The sequence below is a fragment of the Prionailurus bengalensis genome, chromosome D1 (genome assembly GCF_016509475.1).
Source record: "Prionailurus bengalensis isolate Pbe53 chromosome D1, Fcat_Pben_1.1_paternal_pri, whole genome shotgun sequence".
Classification (NCBI taxonomy): Eukaryota; Metazoa; Chordata; class Mammalia; order Carnivora; family Felidae; genus Prionailurus; species Prionailurus bengalensis.
The window spans coordinates 44,724,656-44,743,019 of record NC_057346.1 but is presented as its reverse complement, the minus strand read 5'-3'; the positions used below and the strand labels follow the sequence as shown (position 1 = coordinate 44,743,019).

General features: G+C 39.9%; 1 protein-coding gene across 2 annotated transcripts in view; it reads right to left on the bottom strand.

Moving 5' to 3' along the window:
* CTSC (cathepsin C) overlaps positions 1-16,775 on the bottom strand; it is a 37,793-nt gene extending 21,018 nt beyond the window's left edge. The window contains exons 1-4 of one of the 2 annotated variants that reach the window (XM_043579978.1): positions 16,487-16,775; positions 14,522-14,667; positions 7,966-8,050; positions 3,361-5,697 (exon numbers count right to left, since the gene is read on the bottom strand). In XM_043579978.1, the coding sequence (XP_043435913.1) occupies positions 5,687-5,697; positions 7,966-8,050; positions 14,522-14,667; positions 16,487-16,658 (414 nt within the window). In that variant the 5' untranslated portion in view covers positions 16,659-16,775 and the 3' untranslated portion in view covers positions 3,361-5,686. Of the gene's footprint in view, positions 1-3,360; positions 5,698-7,965; positions 8,051-14,521; positions 14,668-16,486 lie in introns of those variants that run through there. The other variant, XM_043579977.1, reaches the window with a different exon arrangement.
* Between the last annotated feature and the right edge of the window lie 1,589 nt (positions 16,776-18,364).

Genomic DNA, 18,364 nt, shown 5'->3' with positions numbered 1-18,364 from the left:
CTAAGCAGGTTACTTATCCTTTCTGCACCCTCATCTATAAGATCAGGATGATAGTAGACTCCACCTCATATACTGTTTTACATGTATTGACTCATTTCACTTTCACAGCAGCTTATGAGGTTGTTCTCGCCTCAAAAAAAAAAAAAGGCACTGTGAGAATAGGATTGTTTATTCAGGAAGCAGGAAACTGGCATTAGGAAGCAATTAGTTATGGAATGAGTGAAAAAATGAATAAGAGAAAGAACAACTAAATGCCAAGTCCTCTTTAGCAATAACACAAGAAACTCAGAAAAGATACAAAGTTTGTAATTAATCAAAGTGCAGTGCTTCTAAGATATCACAGAGACCCTGAGATTACCTTATAAAAGGTAGGACGGGGTTGTAATACCCTGTAATCTGTGCAGGATTCAGTAGAAGAAGCATTGAGCACTCTAGAAGCTGACTAGTCAGTACCTTACACCTTGAAAGGACCACATGCTGTTCATGTTATTTTCTTGATTTGAACGTTCTCACGGTATCTGTCATTTTTGCTATTGTGAAATAGTTCTTATGTGATTCTGACATTATTACCAATTAAGAAGCTGAAGTTTTGGCCACACTATCCAGCTTGAAATATAGCCAAAGTATTTTTAAGGGTTTTCATTTATTTCATTTATATAAACATCAGTGTCCGAATACCATCCCGCACAGATGGTGTAATTTAAGTTTCCATTCATTCATGCCAATTTCAACAGATAATTTCATAAAATGTAAATTCCACACACTAGCATTTAGGTTTAGAAAACTACTAGGATTTACTAGCTATCCATTTGCTTCTTCAAAATTACCCAAGGTCGCCAAACATTCTCAAACCCCTCTTCAAGTTCCCACTCATTTCATCAACTATCATTACTGTTACCTATTTAACTGATTGAAAAAGAACAGGTTTGGATATTTTAGAAGTTTAAAATCACCTTGTTCCATGGTTTCCCTGACTAATATACTTGGCAAATATTTGAATACTTTTATGTAATGCACTGGCTATCAGAAATAGGCAGTCTCGTAAAAGGGCTTTGCCCTTTAAATCCTGTTCTGCCACTTATAATTCATGTAACCTTCAGCAAACCACAACTAAGGAGCCCCAATTTCTTCACCTGATAGTGGAAATGATACCTACAACACTGGATACCTTTGAAGGATAAAGATGACATTGTAACTTTGATGAGTTTAAAAAGTTAGGAACATGAAACAAGCAACAGTAGAAGTATGATTATCTGTTACCACGGGGGGATACAGAAGGTGTTTTAAGACTGTAACTATGCCATCAAAGAACTTAAACACTAAGCCCAACCTGTCAGCTGAACAGTTGATACTGGTTGTCAACCAGTGGTTTCCAAAATGAGATGAAAGATGATCCATTAGAATATTGGGAAAAACATTTTTTTTTTACATTTGTAATTATATACAAATAAAATTGAGAAACAACTTCCACTGTTCTTTAATTTACAAAGCAACCGATGCCAGTGTCAAGGTCAGAAGTTCACCTGCCAGGCACAGTGTGCTACACATGTGATGGGTAGGACACAGGATATCCTTTTTACATGGGCCTGCTTACACTGATTTCTGTACCTATCTGATTTAATGAAGCTAATTTTCACAAAGTGGCTTAAAATACTTGCAGAGAAACCCGAATTTGCAAATACTAATATAAGCAGACATAAGAATACTGACAAAGCTTACCTTTGCCCTGTTCCTTGTAGAAGTTGTCGGGCAAATACAAGTTTCTGAAATCAGATGTTTTCTAATGGTTCCATCACAGCAGTGTTCAGTTTTTAATCTTAGTTACCAATAAAACACGTTTCACTTAAAATCTGTCTAGCTATACTTGTGGTGAGCATGGCATAACAGAGAGCTGTCGAATCTGACACTATCACAACAGTGTTAGCTCTACCCGAATTTAAAAAAAATAGTCCATTAAACTGTCACCACCCCTAATACCCAACAGCACTTCCAGACTTTACTAAACCTGTGATACTTTCATACTTTTAATAAAATGGATCAAAACTACTAACATCTTTTAAAGATTTTAATTAGAAAATTGTGCTTCCAAATGTGGAAAACTTTCAGTAATGAAAATTATAGGTAACGGATTCTTATGATAATGAAGCATGCTTTTTGTATTATTTTCAAAGAATATCATCGTGGAATATATTTTGGCAAAACCCATTTTTGTGACAAATATTTAATCATCTAATATTACCTCATGTGTTTGATAGCAAACATCAGTATGGCAGTACACGTATATAATGTTTTAAATGTACCTTTACACACTGTGGAAAACATGACAAAAAAATTTGGAGAACCATGTCTTATCCATCAAGATCATTCAACATTTCAGGAAAAGACACCTGGCGTGAAGCTCAATGATTTAATGGTAAAGCATATATGCAGAGATAGTACATTTCCAGCAATACTGAATAACAAAACATGTTTACTTGAGTTCTGCCCTGTTTCCTGTATATAGATTAACTGCTTTCATTTGCTGTCAGGTCTGGAGTGTAAAAAGCATCAACGAAAGAGAACAAGGCACATTTTTACTAAGTTGTTATTTTCCCAGACCTACCCAAGAGTACCACATATTTCCTCAGAAAGAAACAAACTCCCCTCTGCCGGCTTCAAGGATTAGCTCTAGCTTTCTACCTAACTAGATTTAACCATTTGTTTGAAAAGTTGAATTTCAATGAATTTTGAAACTGCCAAGAAATCATTACAGTGGTTGTAACCAAATACCTTCCAGAATTTTACTGAGGTAAAGACAGATTTGTATGTGGAAGTGAATTCATTTATTTCCAGTGCTTAAAACACATTCAGTTAAACCAAAATATAGGTTCTAGAATTAGTTAAAATAGCAATTTATCATTCAATACAGTTGTCAAAATCTCTTGGCTCATTCCTCACTTCCTCGTTCATAAATTTTTAAACTGGGAGATTTGAACAAATCTAAGAGCTCACCTAATCTAACCTTTGGCTGGTGCCTCTCAATGTACCAAAATGGGGGAAGGAACAGGACAGCCCACAGCACTCCAGGCTGTGCGGAATCTGCCATCATAAAGCTATCTACCCCGACAGCTAACTTAGTTTTTAGTAATTCTCAAAGTTACAACTTTACTGTTTTTAACTTTGAGCCCTATCTTGGTTTTTCTAGTCTCATACAAAAATTAAAATGTAAATAAATGAACAGAATAAAATCTAACATCCTCCACTGTTTTCTACCACGCCAATTCAACAAATATGGCCTGAGGGTCCACTACAGACTCTTAAGTACATAAAGGTAACAATATACCCAGAAACATGTTAATAAAACAAGACAATACAATGATATATTATTCAATTTTCTTTCTTCTACATTTATTGAAGGCCTATTATTTATCATGCATCACATTATACAAAGGGAATAAAATGGTTAGTAGTACAGAGTTGATCCCTGCCCTCAGAGTTTAAAGATCAGAGCAGACAAACAATTGTGACAGAAAATGCAAAGCGGTATTATTTTAGGACACCTGCTAACACAAGTATCTGTAATTTTGTACCTACCAAGTCTTCTTTTCCATTAGCAAAACATTTAGATGCAAAATTTCTCAGAGAAATAGGAAAAAAAAAAAAACTTTCGTAGAGGTGGTTTCAAATTCCATATTAAATACATTCTTACACACATTAGCTGCTTTGTCACTTTACATCCTGAAAATTAGTTTGAAAAATGCAACTCTTTTAGAACCCTGGAGACAGGTAACCTGATATGTATTTATAGGGCACAGAACCAGAAATATAAACATAGCATCATTTCTGATTGTGCTCCTGGAATACAGAAGAATTACATCTATGTAAGCTGATATTACTTGTGAAAAGTCTTTGAAAAGACAAGAGAAGTGTGGTCAGTTTTCCAAATACTTATAAAGTTCTATGTAATCAGGTTCTGAAGATACACAGGTTGACATACAGCTTTTCAGTATGGAAGAAGACACACTATCAAATCACTCCATTACAGCAGTTAATGCAGAATTACCTGAGCAGAGGTAACTGCAAGCACGATGTGAACCAAAACAATGGCAGTTCTCTGACCAATGGAGAGAGCTAGGAAAGGTCTCACAGAGGTGGCATCAAGGCCCTGAGTAATGAATTATCAGGTCCAGAGGTAGGGTGAAAAAAGTATCCAGGTAGAAGTAGTTGGGTATACAGTTACTTCACCTTTTTAAGACATAACCTTTCCAGAATAGCAGACCAGTGGCCACTCAGAGGTCATAAAAAGTTCTCTGAACAAATAAAATGATAAAAATCTGATATCTAGAGATTCTTCCATTCAAGCACAGATACAAGAGAAAAGCCCTCCAGAAAATAGGGACTAGGTATGGTTCCAAATTTTCAGCTTACTGACACTGATATTCATCAATTCTGAACAACTGAGCAGGAAACTAGTCCACTGTTTAGCAGGAAAGAGCTAAAAGATAGCAATCAATAAGAACAACAGTGTAATTAAGAGAAGTCAACTAGGCAAGGTTACTTAATGTGACGTTTTTCAGAACCTTCCTTTCTAAGAACACAAAAGGAGAGAAGGTAAGTTTTCATCTTGAATGAAAGGACCCTGGTTTAGGAAAGAAAGAGAATAGCCTAATTTGGTAAGGAAACATAAGATGTAAACCATTTCAAAAGAAGCCAATGCAATGCGTATTTCATTCCATTAAACATTCATGATGCTTATGAACTGGGAGTCTCCAGAAAAAAATCCACGGAAATGTCTGTCACTCAAGTACCATTATTTCTTTTATCCTTTAGCCCCAGGGAGGTCCTTAGGCTTGAAAGGCTAGCCCTTGTCATTTTACAATTAGATGCCCAGTAAGAGACTAACTTTCCCTATCTGTAAAATGAAACTAGTAATATCTACTTCATAAGATCTTGTAAGGTAATATATGTCAAGTTCTTAGTACAAAACTGGGACCTAATCAAAAAAACAGACAAAAAAAATATATTAATCACCCCATCTTTCTGGCTAGGGTACTACAGGCCTATGATCTACAAGGATACCCTTCTGTGGTTTGACTTATCTCAGAAACCTGTCCCCCAAACATGTCTTCTGTAGAATGATCTTTCTACCCTTTACATCTGTGCATCTCAAGATATCCTGAAGCATTAATTTCTCCTTACAATGGGTCCTGTGGTTCGTCAAGATAATTAAAGAAAGAAAGGCACACAAGAAGATAATTTAACTGGGAATAAAATTTGCACTATGAACAAAATACAACACAAAATTCAAATCCTAATGAGTTTGGAAAAATCATTTCAATAGAAGAATATTCAAAAGGGAAAAACTCGAGTTTCATATAGTTCCTTTCATTCAAAGGTTGAATGGTGAAGCCACCTAAGACTTCCAGATGTCTTTCTTTTTCCTGTGTAGTCTCTGGTTGTTCACATTTCAAAATGGCGGTTACTGCTTTCCAGGGAAATGGTTCAGGAGGGCAGCTGCCTTGGAGGTAGGTCACCAGGACTCCTCAGCATTTTACATGCACAGAAAGACTCCAGAAGGGGAATGTAGTTGCTAGAGGCCTCGGCTAGCTGTTAGAGGTAAGAAGGTCCACGGCTGCATGCTGCTCTGCCTCTTAGCCCCAAAGTCTGTTTTTGGTTGTTGTTTTAAAAGAGCCCCTCAACAGATGGTCTATTTAATAACTAAAAGACAATAAAAACTAGAGTTACAAGCCAACCAGAATCAGATGATCTCTTAAGAATGTTTAATCATATTAATTTCTTTTCAGAAAAAAAAAGAAACCCCCCCCCAAAAAAAAAAAAAACAACAACAGTGCTAGTATTTGAAATGCTGGTAAATCTTAATGCTATTTAAGACATTCACAAAAGCTGCCATTCTCCAAAGCTGAAAGCTTAAGCAACATGTATCATGCATGCAGCCAACATGCTCAAGAAGCACATGCAGAGGCATTTGAAATCAACTACCACTGTATGAATCTAATATAATTTTGAAATATACTTAAAAGAAACAGGCCAATCCAGCAACCTAGATAGATAGGTTACCATGCATTCCTTACGAAACCTAAATGGAGGCTTAATGCTGTTTTGATCTGTATTTCCAGGTATTTATCCCTCTATTTATCCCACTTACTAAGGGGGTTTATCTTTTAATAGAGGCATTCCTTAATTATTAGGAAGAGAGAGTTTTAAGACAGAATTCTGTCAACTGCATTCTGAAGATACCTTATTTTTTGTGAGGAAAAAATGGGTAGCTTATTTTGGGCAAGTTGCCTATTTTGTCTTCCTCCAAAGCTACCACCATCCACTCTATAAAAGATCCTGAGATTCTGAAAGAAGGGAAACTACACAATCTATACTTATTCAACTACCAGGAATTCAGGGAAAAAAAGAGATTAATTTCAGCTCTAATTTTCACTTTGATCTGTTAATAGTGGCTGCCTAGAACAACCTCTGAAGTTTAACAAGATACAGTGACAAGTGATGAGTAAACCTACCCAGCACATGTGTGGGCCACTAGGGGTCTGTTAACAGTTTGGAAAACACTGATACAGGATAAAGCTATGGAAATTTCAACACTTATCCCAGTTCCCTTTTTCATAGCTCTTTTTTACTTAGGAGCTAAGTAAAGGAAGTAGGGAAAGAGGAAAGGGGAAATAATATTGTGTTAAAATGCAAGGAATGGTAGGGCATCTGGCTGGCTCAGTCAGTACAGCATGAGACTCTTGATCTCAGGGTGGAAGGCGAGTCCCATGTTGGGTGTAGAGATTAGTTAAAAATAAAATCTTAAAAAAAAAAATGCAAGGAACAGTTAAGTCCCTATCAACTTTACTCTCTAACCACCCTTTTGCCATAAAAAGTTTTTTGAATTTTTTTAATGTTTATTTATTTTTGAGAGACAGAGACAGAGTGTGAGTGGGGGAGGGGCAGAGAGAAAGAGAGAAAGACACAGAATCTGAAGAGGCTCCAGGCTCTGAGCCATCAGCAGAGCCCGATGTGGGGCTCGAACTCACAAGCCATGAGATAATGACCTGAGCAGAAGTTGGATGCTCAACCAACTGAGCCACCCAGGCGCCCCTTCCATAAAAAGTTTTAAGACCTCTAAATTTATGGATCCAGTGAGAGTAATGATTTAAACACCTTTTTGGGGAGCCTGGGTGATTTAGTCTCTTGAGCATCCAACTTTCGAGTTTGGCTCAGGTCATGATCCCAGGGTTGTAGGATTGAGCTCCATGTCAGGCTCTGTGATGAGCAAGGAGCCTGTCTGAGATTCTCTCACTTTCCCTTTGCCCCTCCCCTGCTTGTGCTCACACCGCACACGCGTGCACTCTAAAATAAGATTAAAATTAAAAAAAACACCTTTTCTAAGTGTGAGAAGAATGTCAAAAGTGAAAAAGACCCTCTTATTCCTAGTCAGTAGTCTCTGTTCTGAGAAGGAGTCAGTTTCAAAAGATGGGTGATGTCTCACAGTGATGAGTGCCAGGCAGATGAATTTCTCTGGAAGAGCCACCCTCTCTACTAGAAAACAGACCTAATATGCCATAGCTTCACATGGTTCCCTCTGGAGTCTTTTTAGGAAAAAAATGAGCAACCTGAGGCAGTGTAACTACTTCAAATAAGTGAAGTGACTGTGAGCTAACTTTTTCTTAACTGGGTCTCTACCTTTTTGGGTTCATGTCTGCTTATGTTATGAGCATCATACTTGCGACAACCAATTCGATGTGTTGCAAACAGAATGAACTAAAGTGAAAGATCACTCACATAAAATAGTGCAGGCAGGTAAGAAGTAGCAAAGCAAGAAGCAGGCTCAAGCAAGAAATGTATAAGAAAACCCTAATCTCTCCAGTCTTCATCTCCCTTTCCCAGATGAATAAACAAATAGTAATTTGCATAAGCCACCAGGGAGGAGGGAAGCTGGCTCTTTAGTAAGTTAAAAATTTCAGTGGAGCTCACCCAGTTTGTTCCTCAGATGTCTCAAATCATGTACCCTCACAGTTCCCAGCTGCATGAACAACTGACTGATAAAATCAGTGACATCCTATGAAGAGTTCACAATGGTAAACTAAGTCATTATGTTACAATTAAGCATCACCATGAAAAAAACAAAACAAAACTAGGCTTGGATTGTTAAACTTCTGATTCTTTCCATGAAATGAAATACTCAAGAGTAAATCTCAAGTTGTTAAAATTAAAAAAAAAAAAAAGACAACATCTGGATCTCAGTATGCTAAATCTATACTAAAACAAGTAAATTAGGCTAAAAACAAGTATTCTAAAAGCTAAACTGTTAGATCTTAAAAATGAACCCAGAAAGCACAGTAAAAAAAAAACAAAACAAAACAAACAAACAAAAAAAACATTACAAGATTCCCAAATTCTTAACTGTAGAAACATGATTGACATTTCTGGCTGATGTGACAAGCTTGAAATTTACAAGTCACTAGCACACAAAATGTGCAAATCAATTCCCTGGTATGGATTTCCCAACATACCACTCTTGTTTCAAGAGCCAACCTGATATAGAAATACCCATGGAAGGGGCGCTTGGGTGGCTTAGTCGGTTAAGCACCTGACTCTTGGTTTTGGCTCAGGTCATGATCTCAGTTCTGTGAGTTTGAGCTTCACAACAAGCCCTATGCGGACAGTGCAGAGCCTGCTTGAGATTCTCTTTCTTTTCTTTTCTTTCTTTCTTTTTCTTTCTTTCTCTTCTTTCTCTCTCTCTCTCTGCCCCTCCCCAGTGGTCTCTCAAGATAAATAAATAAACTTAAAAAAAGAAGAAAGAAAGAACCATGGAAGTCTTTTTTAGCTTCAAGTTCTACCAAGACTAGTGGGTTGCAAACAAACACACAATTAGAGATCAATAAGGTTTGCTTGCCAGTCCTAAAATAAAATTTTCAGTCAGAAGACTAGTTTCTCTTCAACACATCTTCTCCACCCGTGAGTGGCTTAATCTTCAAAATGAAGTCTGAGTTCCTGCTCTACTGTTCCTTTTTTGCAGCCTTAGAGAAAGTGAAATGGGAAGCAGGAAAAGGTTAGGAAGCCTATTTAACTTGAGGGTTTTCTTTGGAACTTAGTTTCGCTCATAGGACTTCCTTCCTCTGTGCCATTAGAGAAGATGCGGTACAGAGGAGCTTTACACGTGATGATAAAAAATAAAGTACATAAAAGCATTAAAAAAATCACTTATCCACCCAACACATAGTCAGCCATTATTTAACATCCTGTTTTGTTATATTCTGTTTTCATGTAAGAGGTTGGCTGCTTTTGGGGCACCAGAGTGGCTCAGTTGGTTGAGCATCAGACTTTTGATTTTGGCCCAGGTCGTGAACCCAGGGTCATGGGATTGAGCCCCACATCACACTCTGCACTAAGCATGGAGCAGAGCCTGCTTAAGATATTCTCTCTCTCGTTCTCTTACACACACAAATTAAAAAAAAAAAAAAAAAAAAGAGGTTGGCTGCTTTTGATCTGCAGGTACTTTGAAGGGATACAAATTTGTTGGGCATACCAATTATAAGCCAATGGTAATGCTATTAAATTTGATAATTCTTAGAAACTAGCCTGCAGATAGTCCTGTCATTTACTTTGGCCAGTACACTGCTTTTTTAAAAAACTGAGTATGAATGCCTCTAAGACAGTTTCCATTTTGCCACTGATCTTATTACTCCTTATTGTTTTACATTACAGTCATTTCAAATGCTTAGGTATCTGCCCAGGTGAGCCCTAAATACATCTGAGATTGTAACTCCCCATAATGTTTCAGATAATTGAATGTATGCAGGAAGGGGAGTAGAAAAATATACCTTTTAAGAATATATACCTAGTGCTTCCTATCAAATTCAAACTACCAGGAATGAAAATTCAGTGTCCAGATTTATTTCCTTCCAACCTTTTTATCCAGCTTGAAGTCCTATTCAACAACAGATTATCCCCACTTCACTCCCAATTTCTCAAGCAGTTAAAACCAAGGGGGAAAAAGAAAGAGCTTACAAAAACTTAGATTATGAACAATGCCCACCTTCCAAGTGAGGCTTGAGAATTAAATAAAGCAAATTCCTACCAACAGTAGTGGTATCACAATTGCTTCAAAGTTGGAATGCAGGGAGAATGATGTGGAAGCTGTTGGCTCTACTGGGCTGTGTGGAACAGAGCTAACAATATCCTACATGTATCACCTGTTCAACAAACGCTAACAGCAACAAGAAACAATCTAATGCGAATATGTAATCTAATGAAGGCATATCTGAAAAGGACAAAAGGAAACAAGTGGTAGGGCCTGGTATGAGTCAACATAGAGATCTGGAAATCCAATTGATTTGCCTTCTAAGAACATATAGGTAGTAGATATTCATGGCAAAAATGTCAGGTATTTCTTTAACAGTGGTAGGTTGAACACTACGTTGTAGTTTACATGAGACACTCTAAATAACAAATACTGCTTATATCTTGATAATTCTACCTTTTCAAAAATAAATTTTCATTTAAAAGATATTTTCTAAGTCTGTAGAATAAATGACCAAAGCTCTGTGACATTAACAGGTTTTTGTTTGGGGTGCTTAGGTGGCTCAGATGGTTAAGCAGCTGACTCCTGATTCAGCTCAGGTCATTATCTCATGGTTCATGGGATCAAGCCCCATATGGGGCTCTGCACTTACACAGAGCCTGGTTGAGATTTTCTCTGGCGCACTCTCTGCCCTTTCCCTGCTCACACACACTTGCTCTCTCCTCCTCTCTCTTAAAATAAACTTAAAAAAAAATAAAAGAAATCTTATTGGGTGCCTGGGTGGCTCAGTTGGTTAAGTGTCTGACTTCGGCTCAGGTCATGATCTCACAGTTCGTGGGTTCGAGCCCTGTGTTGGTCTCTGTACTGACAGCTCAGAGCCTGGAGCCTGTTTCAGATTCTGTGTCTCCCTTTCTCTCTCTGCCCCTCCCCTGTTCATGCTCTGTCTCTGTCTCAAAAATAAAAAATAAACAGTAAAAAAAAAAAATCTTATTAAAAAAAGACGTTTGCGTTTTTCTTGAGTTACACACCTAATTTGGTACTTCTGCAGGAAATGCCCTGATACTTATGGTAAAAATCCAGCAAGCTTTTTGTGTTAGCCAGTGTCACCAAAAATATTTGCCTTTCCTATTATCTACAGTCAATTCCACTCTATAATTTTTGTTAAATTTAAAACTCAGCTCCCCATTACTGTCACTTGGATTTGCCAAAAGAGCATAGATTCTTTCACTCTGCAAAACATGTTGATCTAGAACTGCTTGATTAGCTTAAGAGAAATTTTAAAACCAAGTATCTTATGTATATTCTACTCTGTTTATTAAAATTATGATCCTATCACAAAACTTAACTATTGACCAGTCAGAGTGACTGATTTCTCAGCAGGAAAACACAGCCCTGATAATGGTTCTGTTTAAAAAAGCACGTCATGGGGCGCCTGGGTGGTGCAGTCGGTTAAGCGTCCGACTTCAGCCAGGTCACGATCTCGCGGTCCGTGGGTTCGAGCCCCGCGTCAGGCTCTGGGCTGATGGCTCAGAGCCTGGAGCCTGTTTCCGATTCTGTGTCTCCCTCTCTCTCTGCCCCTCCCCCGCTCATGCTCTGTCTCTCTCTGTCCCAAAAATAAAATAATAATAAACATTGAAAAAAAAAAAATTTTTAAAAAGCACTTCAAAAAATATACTGAAATCAGTTAATGCAAGAACACTCTTCCTATTCTTGCTCCTAATCAGAGAATGCCATCCAGAAGCCTGTGATTAAGTAGGGGTCTACCCAACAACAGTGTATGTATTGATTCTTCCCATTTGTGGTTGAGTACACTTAAAACCTTATTTGACTTTATGAAGTGGCTCTCTACTGACCCATTACTTAACATTCTGAGGTTATGGAAAAATACCCAATGTGCTTACACTGTAATTTCAAGGGAAATACAAAAAGGCATTCTGATTCCTCCTCCAGCCACCAGCTGTCCCCTCTGTACCTACCAGCTTTGGACTCTTATTTAAGCTGAGAGCAGACAAACTGATGGAAAAATATTAATAAAAGGAAACTGCTCAGATCTATTTCTGGTTATGGTTCAGGCAATTAAATGCTGACTTTAGAAGTTTGCCCAACAGTTTCTCCATTCTACAGAAGGGAAGAAAGAAAACTTTTCTAAGCCAAATGGGTAAAACTATTTTACTTACTCATCTATTTGTATGCAACTTCCCATCTTACACTTCAACCTCCTATTTCTCAAGTGAATTCCACTTCATGGATTCATTTTCAGTATTTAAACAAATTACCAACTAAGTGTCTACCAAGTGTCAGGCAAAAAAGGACACGGGGGGGGGGGGGGGGGCGCCTGGGTGGCGCAGTCAGTTGAGCGTTCGACTTCAGCAAGGTCACGATCTCGCGGGACTTCAGCCAGGTCACGATCTCGCGGTCCGGGAGTTCGAGCCCCGCGTCAGGCTCTGGGCTGATGGCTTGGAGCCTGGAGCCTGTTTCCGATTCTGTGTCTCCCTCTCTCTCTGCCCCTCCCCCGTTCATGCTCTGTCTCTCTCTGTCCCAAAAATAAATAAAAAACGTTGAAAAAAAAATTAAAAAAAAAAAAAAAAAAGGACACGGGGGAGGCGGGTAGAGTACATAGTCAACAACTAGCTTGAATAGGTCTTTCCTTGTACATCAATTCCATAGGCAAACGGTTCTCACCTCAAAGGCAAAGAACTTTTGAAGGGCTATAGCAGAGTACCGACAAGGAGTCTGCAAAGCCCTAGGCTCATCAATAAGCAGACCAAGAATTATATTCAGAGTGAATTATGCTTACCACCTATGTATCACAATTTTAAAAATTCATATAGATACTATTTTCTTAAACACATAGTATCCAGGGGTGATATTAAAACGTGTCATAAATGGTTAAGCATGGGTTCCAACTAAAAAACATGACCAGCTGGCTCTCAACTGGATAGATCAGAAAGGATAGATCAGTTCTCACTGAGTATCAAACCAGCTAATAACAGGCGAGGGGGATAATTTTTTCCTCTTGGTCTCTCTTCCCTTTTTTCATGTTAAAAAGGGATTCTCAAGGTTAAGGAAAAAAAAAAAAAAGGAAAGTTATTATTCTAAGAAATATACTTGGCTCAGATGTAGCACCACAGCCCAGTGATTAAATCACAAGCCAGGTTAGAAAAATCACAATAAATTCAGAGGTGACTCTTTTGTTAGTCTCCTGTCTTTCATCATCCTAAACAGATTCATTCCCCACTTTCCCACAGATCCCTGTAATTGGCCAACTCTTACCAGATGTTCCAAAAGTTGTAAACCCTACTCCATGCAAGTCTGTTTTTGTTTATACTCTATTTATAGTAAGAAACAGCGAGTCTCAGGCTTGTGTCCTCAATTCACTTACAGCAGTTAATACTCTGCCAACAGGAAAAGTTCCAACTTCAGAAAGTTATCTGGGATGGACTGAAATCTGTGCTAAATAAGCTATTATACCTCAGCATATGTATGCAACGGGAAGCAAGGTGTTAAAATACAAGAACGGACAATGCTTCTTCCCCAGTGAAAGAAGAACACAGGTTGGATTGGCGGAGCTACATTTTACTTCAGCCCACGCTATCTCTTTGTCTCAGCTCACTAAAGGCAGTTATTCACATTAATACATCTAGTACATTATAACACAGATGGTCCTGGACTTTACGGTGGTCCAACTTACCATCTTTGGTAAGCTACACACATACATATGGTGTAAAAGCTATACACGTTCACTAGAAACCGGACTTTGAATTTTGATTTTTCCTAGGCTAGCACTATGCAGTAGGAAACATTCCTGTGATGCTGAACAGTAGCAGTCAGCCCCACGATCACAAGGGTGGACCAGTGATACACTTACAACCATTCTGTTTCTCCCTTTTATTACAGTATTCAATTAATTCAATGAAATAGTCAACACACTATAAAATAGACTGTGTTAGATGATTTTGCTAGAGGCCAATTTAGGTGTTCTGAGCATGTTCAAGGTAGGGCAGGCTAAGCCATGATGTTTGAGAGGAATCAAACACATTTTCCATTTACAATGGGTGTATTGGCACATAACCCATCCATCATTATTAAGTTGAGGAATGTGTCATCAATTTTTCAGAGTCAACAAGCAATGGAAGGATAGGATAATAATTCCAAGAAAAAGAAATTTATAACGCCCATATCTTTCCTACACATTCAGTACAGAGCCAAGTGACTAAGGCAACATTTAAAAGTAAAGGTGTAGTAATAGATAAATTTAGTCATACTTACCAAAATGTAAATTTCAATACAGATGGGTTGTACATATTCAAACACAGCTCTTTTTAATTTACTGAATTCACAATTTTAAATAAAGTGGCAAAATTACACCATCTAATATCTCTTGGGAAAAATGGTGTCAATTCGGGTTATCTTCTTAATCTAAAATTAAAATTCTGAGAGTCTGATTAGAAGAAGCTTCAGATATCAAATCACTGAAAATACAAATGCATTCCCAACAAAACTAACCTTAAAAAAGGCAAACCACTTGTAGTCATTCAACACAATCTCAAAGCCTTGATTGTAAATGATGGTAAAATGGCCGGCATTGCCAAAATCATCATATGCTGTATCCAACTTATTAAGGTGCACCACTACCTTTTTTTCTGGTGGTCCTAAAAATAAAGAAATAAATAATAATGCACAACAGAGGAAAATTATTTGGACGGCAAATGGCAGGGAAATCTCTAGAATTTCCATGATTTTTAAGCTGCTTTCCTTTCATGCCACCGGATTTGGACCAGTCTGGCTTGTGAAGATATCAGAGTCTCCATCCTGTACACTCCCACAGGTGTCTCAGGAAAACTAGTGAAGTGAAGGCTCAAAAGACAGAAATATGTCCACCAGGCAGAGAGTCCCCCAAAAGTACAGCCCTACCTTCCTAGAGCATCCAAACACTGAAGAAAAGGAGGAATAGGGATGTTTCAAATGACAGCCAAAAATGGGTAGAATACAAAATGGTAGTCAAAAAATGGAAAATGTAAAATATAAAAGATCTGCTATCATATCACAAGGACAAAGGAAATGATCTCTTTAGGGAAGAAATGGGGTGTCCTTCTCAATGGCTCTAGCAGTTCAGAACCTCATAATCTGAATCCTTCCACGCTATTAGGCAAACTCGAGGTTTCTATCCTATAAAGCTAGTTTGTGCCAATAGCAACTAAGCTTTCAACCTTCAGAAGATAAGAGCTCGGATCTACATGTGTCTTTACTAGATTAAAGTCAAAGGCACGATTTATAAGCAGAGGTTGTCTGAAAGGGTTCTGCTGTGTCCATCTGGGGGTTTCACACTGTAGTTTTTCCAGGTTTCAGATGAATACTCTGAAAGAGGAGACTGCATGTGACAGAACAGTTCTCCTGCTTCGGACCTTCAAATTCAACTTTTAAAACTGAAGGTGGTTATAATGCCCAGGATTACAAAATGCCACACAGTCATCTGGAGTTGGAATAGTTGAATAGGTCTGTTTTAGTAACAAATGACCTGGCAATCTCTTCCTGCTGAGACAAGGAAATTGAGGCAGAGAGCTTCCCTCACTCCACATGCCACAGGGTGGTAAGGGTTTGGGCAGAACAAGAGTGCCTCTTTTGACAGAGATTGTGTGTTTTTTCTTCTCCCTTCTCTAAATTCTTTGTCCTCAGGATAGCTATGTTCTCTGAGGACAAATGAAATATCCCAGTGTGTTCTAACACGAGACATTTCTTTCAGAGGTTTCCATAAGCCAGACTTTGTGCTTGGCTCTGGACATTCCCAAATATAATCACTGACTAAAGAGTTATCCCCCCCCCCCCCCGAAAAAAAAAAAAAAAAAAAGACGACGATGAAGAAGTAGAAAGTAAAAAAGAATGAATGGGTGGGGGGGAGGGAGTACTTTTATCTATCTCCCTGCAATACAGGAAAAAGGGCAGAGCCAATACCAAAAGTTTTCTCGGACTAGTAGCTTCAACACACGTGTAAGTCAAAAACTCTGGGCAAAAAAAAAAAAGGCTCTTTCCCACAAGCTAACAAAAGGAAAAAACCTTTTTTTGCTATTTTCTCCGCTATTCGAGCTTATTTTTCATGGGCACAGCTTTAAAATCTGCCCTGCAGATTGGGCAGGGAGATCCTAAGATTGCACGGTCTCAACTCTCTTCCAAATCAAATAAACCAAAACCCAAAAACTAAAAAGGGAAAAAAGTTCTCGAAAAAGTGTTTAGGCCCCGGGAATGGCTAAGGAAACGTGCAATTAGAAGTTCTCAGCCGCTCAGCGTGGACTTCTCGGCCCTGGAGCGGGAAAAGGCACCCCAAGGGGCCTCAAGTCCATCCTGGCTTCCCAGTAGCACCGGCCTCGGGTCTCGGCGCTCCGCGTGGACGCTGGGGGCAGAGAGCTCGGGAAGGCAAGGAAGGAGTCCCGGGCCAAAGCGGGAAGGGGGAGAGGCCGGGGCGCCGCGCCTTACCCATAACCGAGCAGTTGACTTCGCTCCGAGAACCAACGGGGCCCACCTGGAAGACCCAGGTGCCCAGCAGGTCAGGGTAGGTGCAGTTGGCAGGTGTGTCGCAGTACGCGGGGCCAGCGACGGCGAGGAGCAGCAGGAGGGCGGCGAGCAGCGACTGGGGCCTGGGACCCATGCTGGCGGGGCCCCAGAGGGGAGGAGAAGGACGAAGTCGTCACCGAAGAGCAGAGGGCTCACAGCGAAGCGATCAGCCCAGCACGCGCCTTAAAATAGCCTGAGCTGCCGGAAACCCACGGCCTGCAAGGGGCGGGGGCGGGGTCTGGGGCCCCAGGGGCGGGGGGAGGGGCGCTCGGGCGCAGTACCGCGCTCCCGGGTGCGCGCAGCTCCGCACCTGGCCGCAGCTCCACCAGAACCTGGCTTGAACCTGCGGACAGGGTCTATTACCATGGGACGTCTCCAAATAGGATTTAAGAGCCACAGTGACTTTGTTCCATGAGAAGTAACCCCGGGGGGAGGGGGGGGGGAACAATGTGCGGCGGTAGGCAGCAACTAAAGATCAGAAAGAGACAGACATACAACGGAGGTGAGGGGGTGGGGGTGGGAATAGACAGAAAGTGTGAAAAAGACCCAGAGAGGAAGCGATCTAACAAGTGGAGTTTTCTTTTACTCCCTCCCCTTCCCCAGTTAGTCCTCACCAACTCAGTTATTTTGTACCTACTGGGGAAAACGTTGCCTGCTACCCCCAGGCACCCCAGCTGTTTGAGAACTGCTCTTCCTTCCGTTTGCCAAAAGTTTCACAGCAACTTTTTGCTTGGTTTTGTTTGGTTTCCTGTTAACGTTGTTTACTTATTATCCACAAGAGAATTCAGTTGGAGTGCAAACTTGCAGGTTTTTGTGTATCAGTTGTTGTTTTTTTTTTCCCTGCAAACTTTATAGGATTTAGTTAAGGCAAGTACTCACACACATGCACAAAAGCTGTCAGAGATTGTGGACCTCCACCCCTTCTTTTACAGATGAAAAGCAGGAGGCCCAGAGAGAGGAAGTAACTTGCCCAGGGTGAGGAAGGAAGCTGGTAGGAGAAAGCTGGTTTTATGAGCAGGTCCAGTGTGCCAGTCTGACTGCCAATAATTATTACGTAACACTGTTTCCAAGTGCCTCTTGGCTTAGTTTAAATATCACCCTTTTCTGGGAGAGCTCCTGTGACTTTTCCTGACTCTTGGTGGAAGTTGGGGCTTCTTTTATACACAGAGCCTGTTAGGTGTCGGGCCGTGTGTCAGCATCAAGGGCAAGTGATGAACAAGATAGACTTTTATGTGTCCCTGTCCTCTAGGGCACACGTATTTTGCCCTCATCACAGTGGTTACAAATAAATATGCTCATTATTCACCTTTGTCTCCCTAGATTATGACTTAAAAACACCCAGAAATTGGGGCACCTGGGTGGCTCAGTCATTTAAGCATCCCACTCTTGATTTCAGCTCAGGTCATGGATTTCCATCAGGTTCCTGGATCAGGCCCTAAATCAGGGTCCATGCTGACAGCATGCAGAGCATGCTTGGGATTCTCTCTCTCCCTCCCCCCACCCCCCCACTAGTGTATGTTCCCGTTCTCTCTCTGGCTCTTTCTCTCTCAAAAAAACAAAAAAAACAAAACACACACACACACACACACACACTCAGAAATTGTCCTGGGGTTTTTAAATAAATGCATAATAACTGAGGGGGTTCAGAGCAAGTCTCCCCAAAACATGCCATTGAGGCATATTGACTATTTTGAGCTGAAGGCAATCAAGGCCCTACCTGGCCATGAGAAACTTTTTGGGGTGCCTGGGTGGCACAGTCGGTTGAGTGTCTGACTTTGACTCAGGTCATGATCTCACATT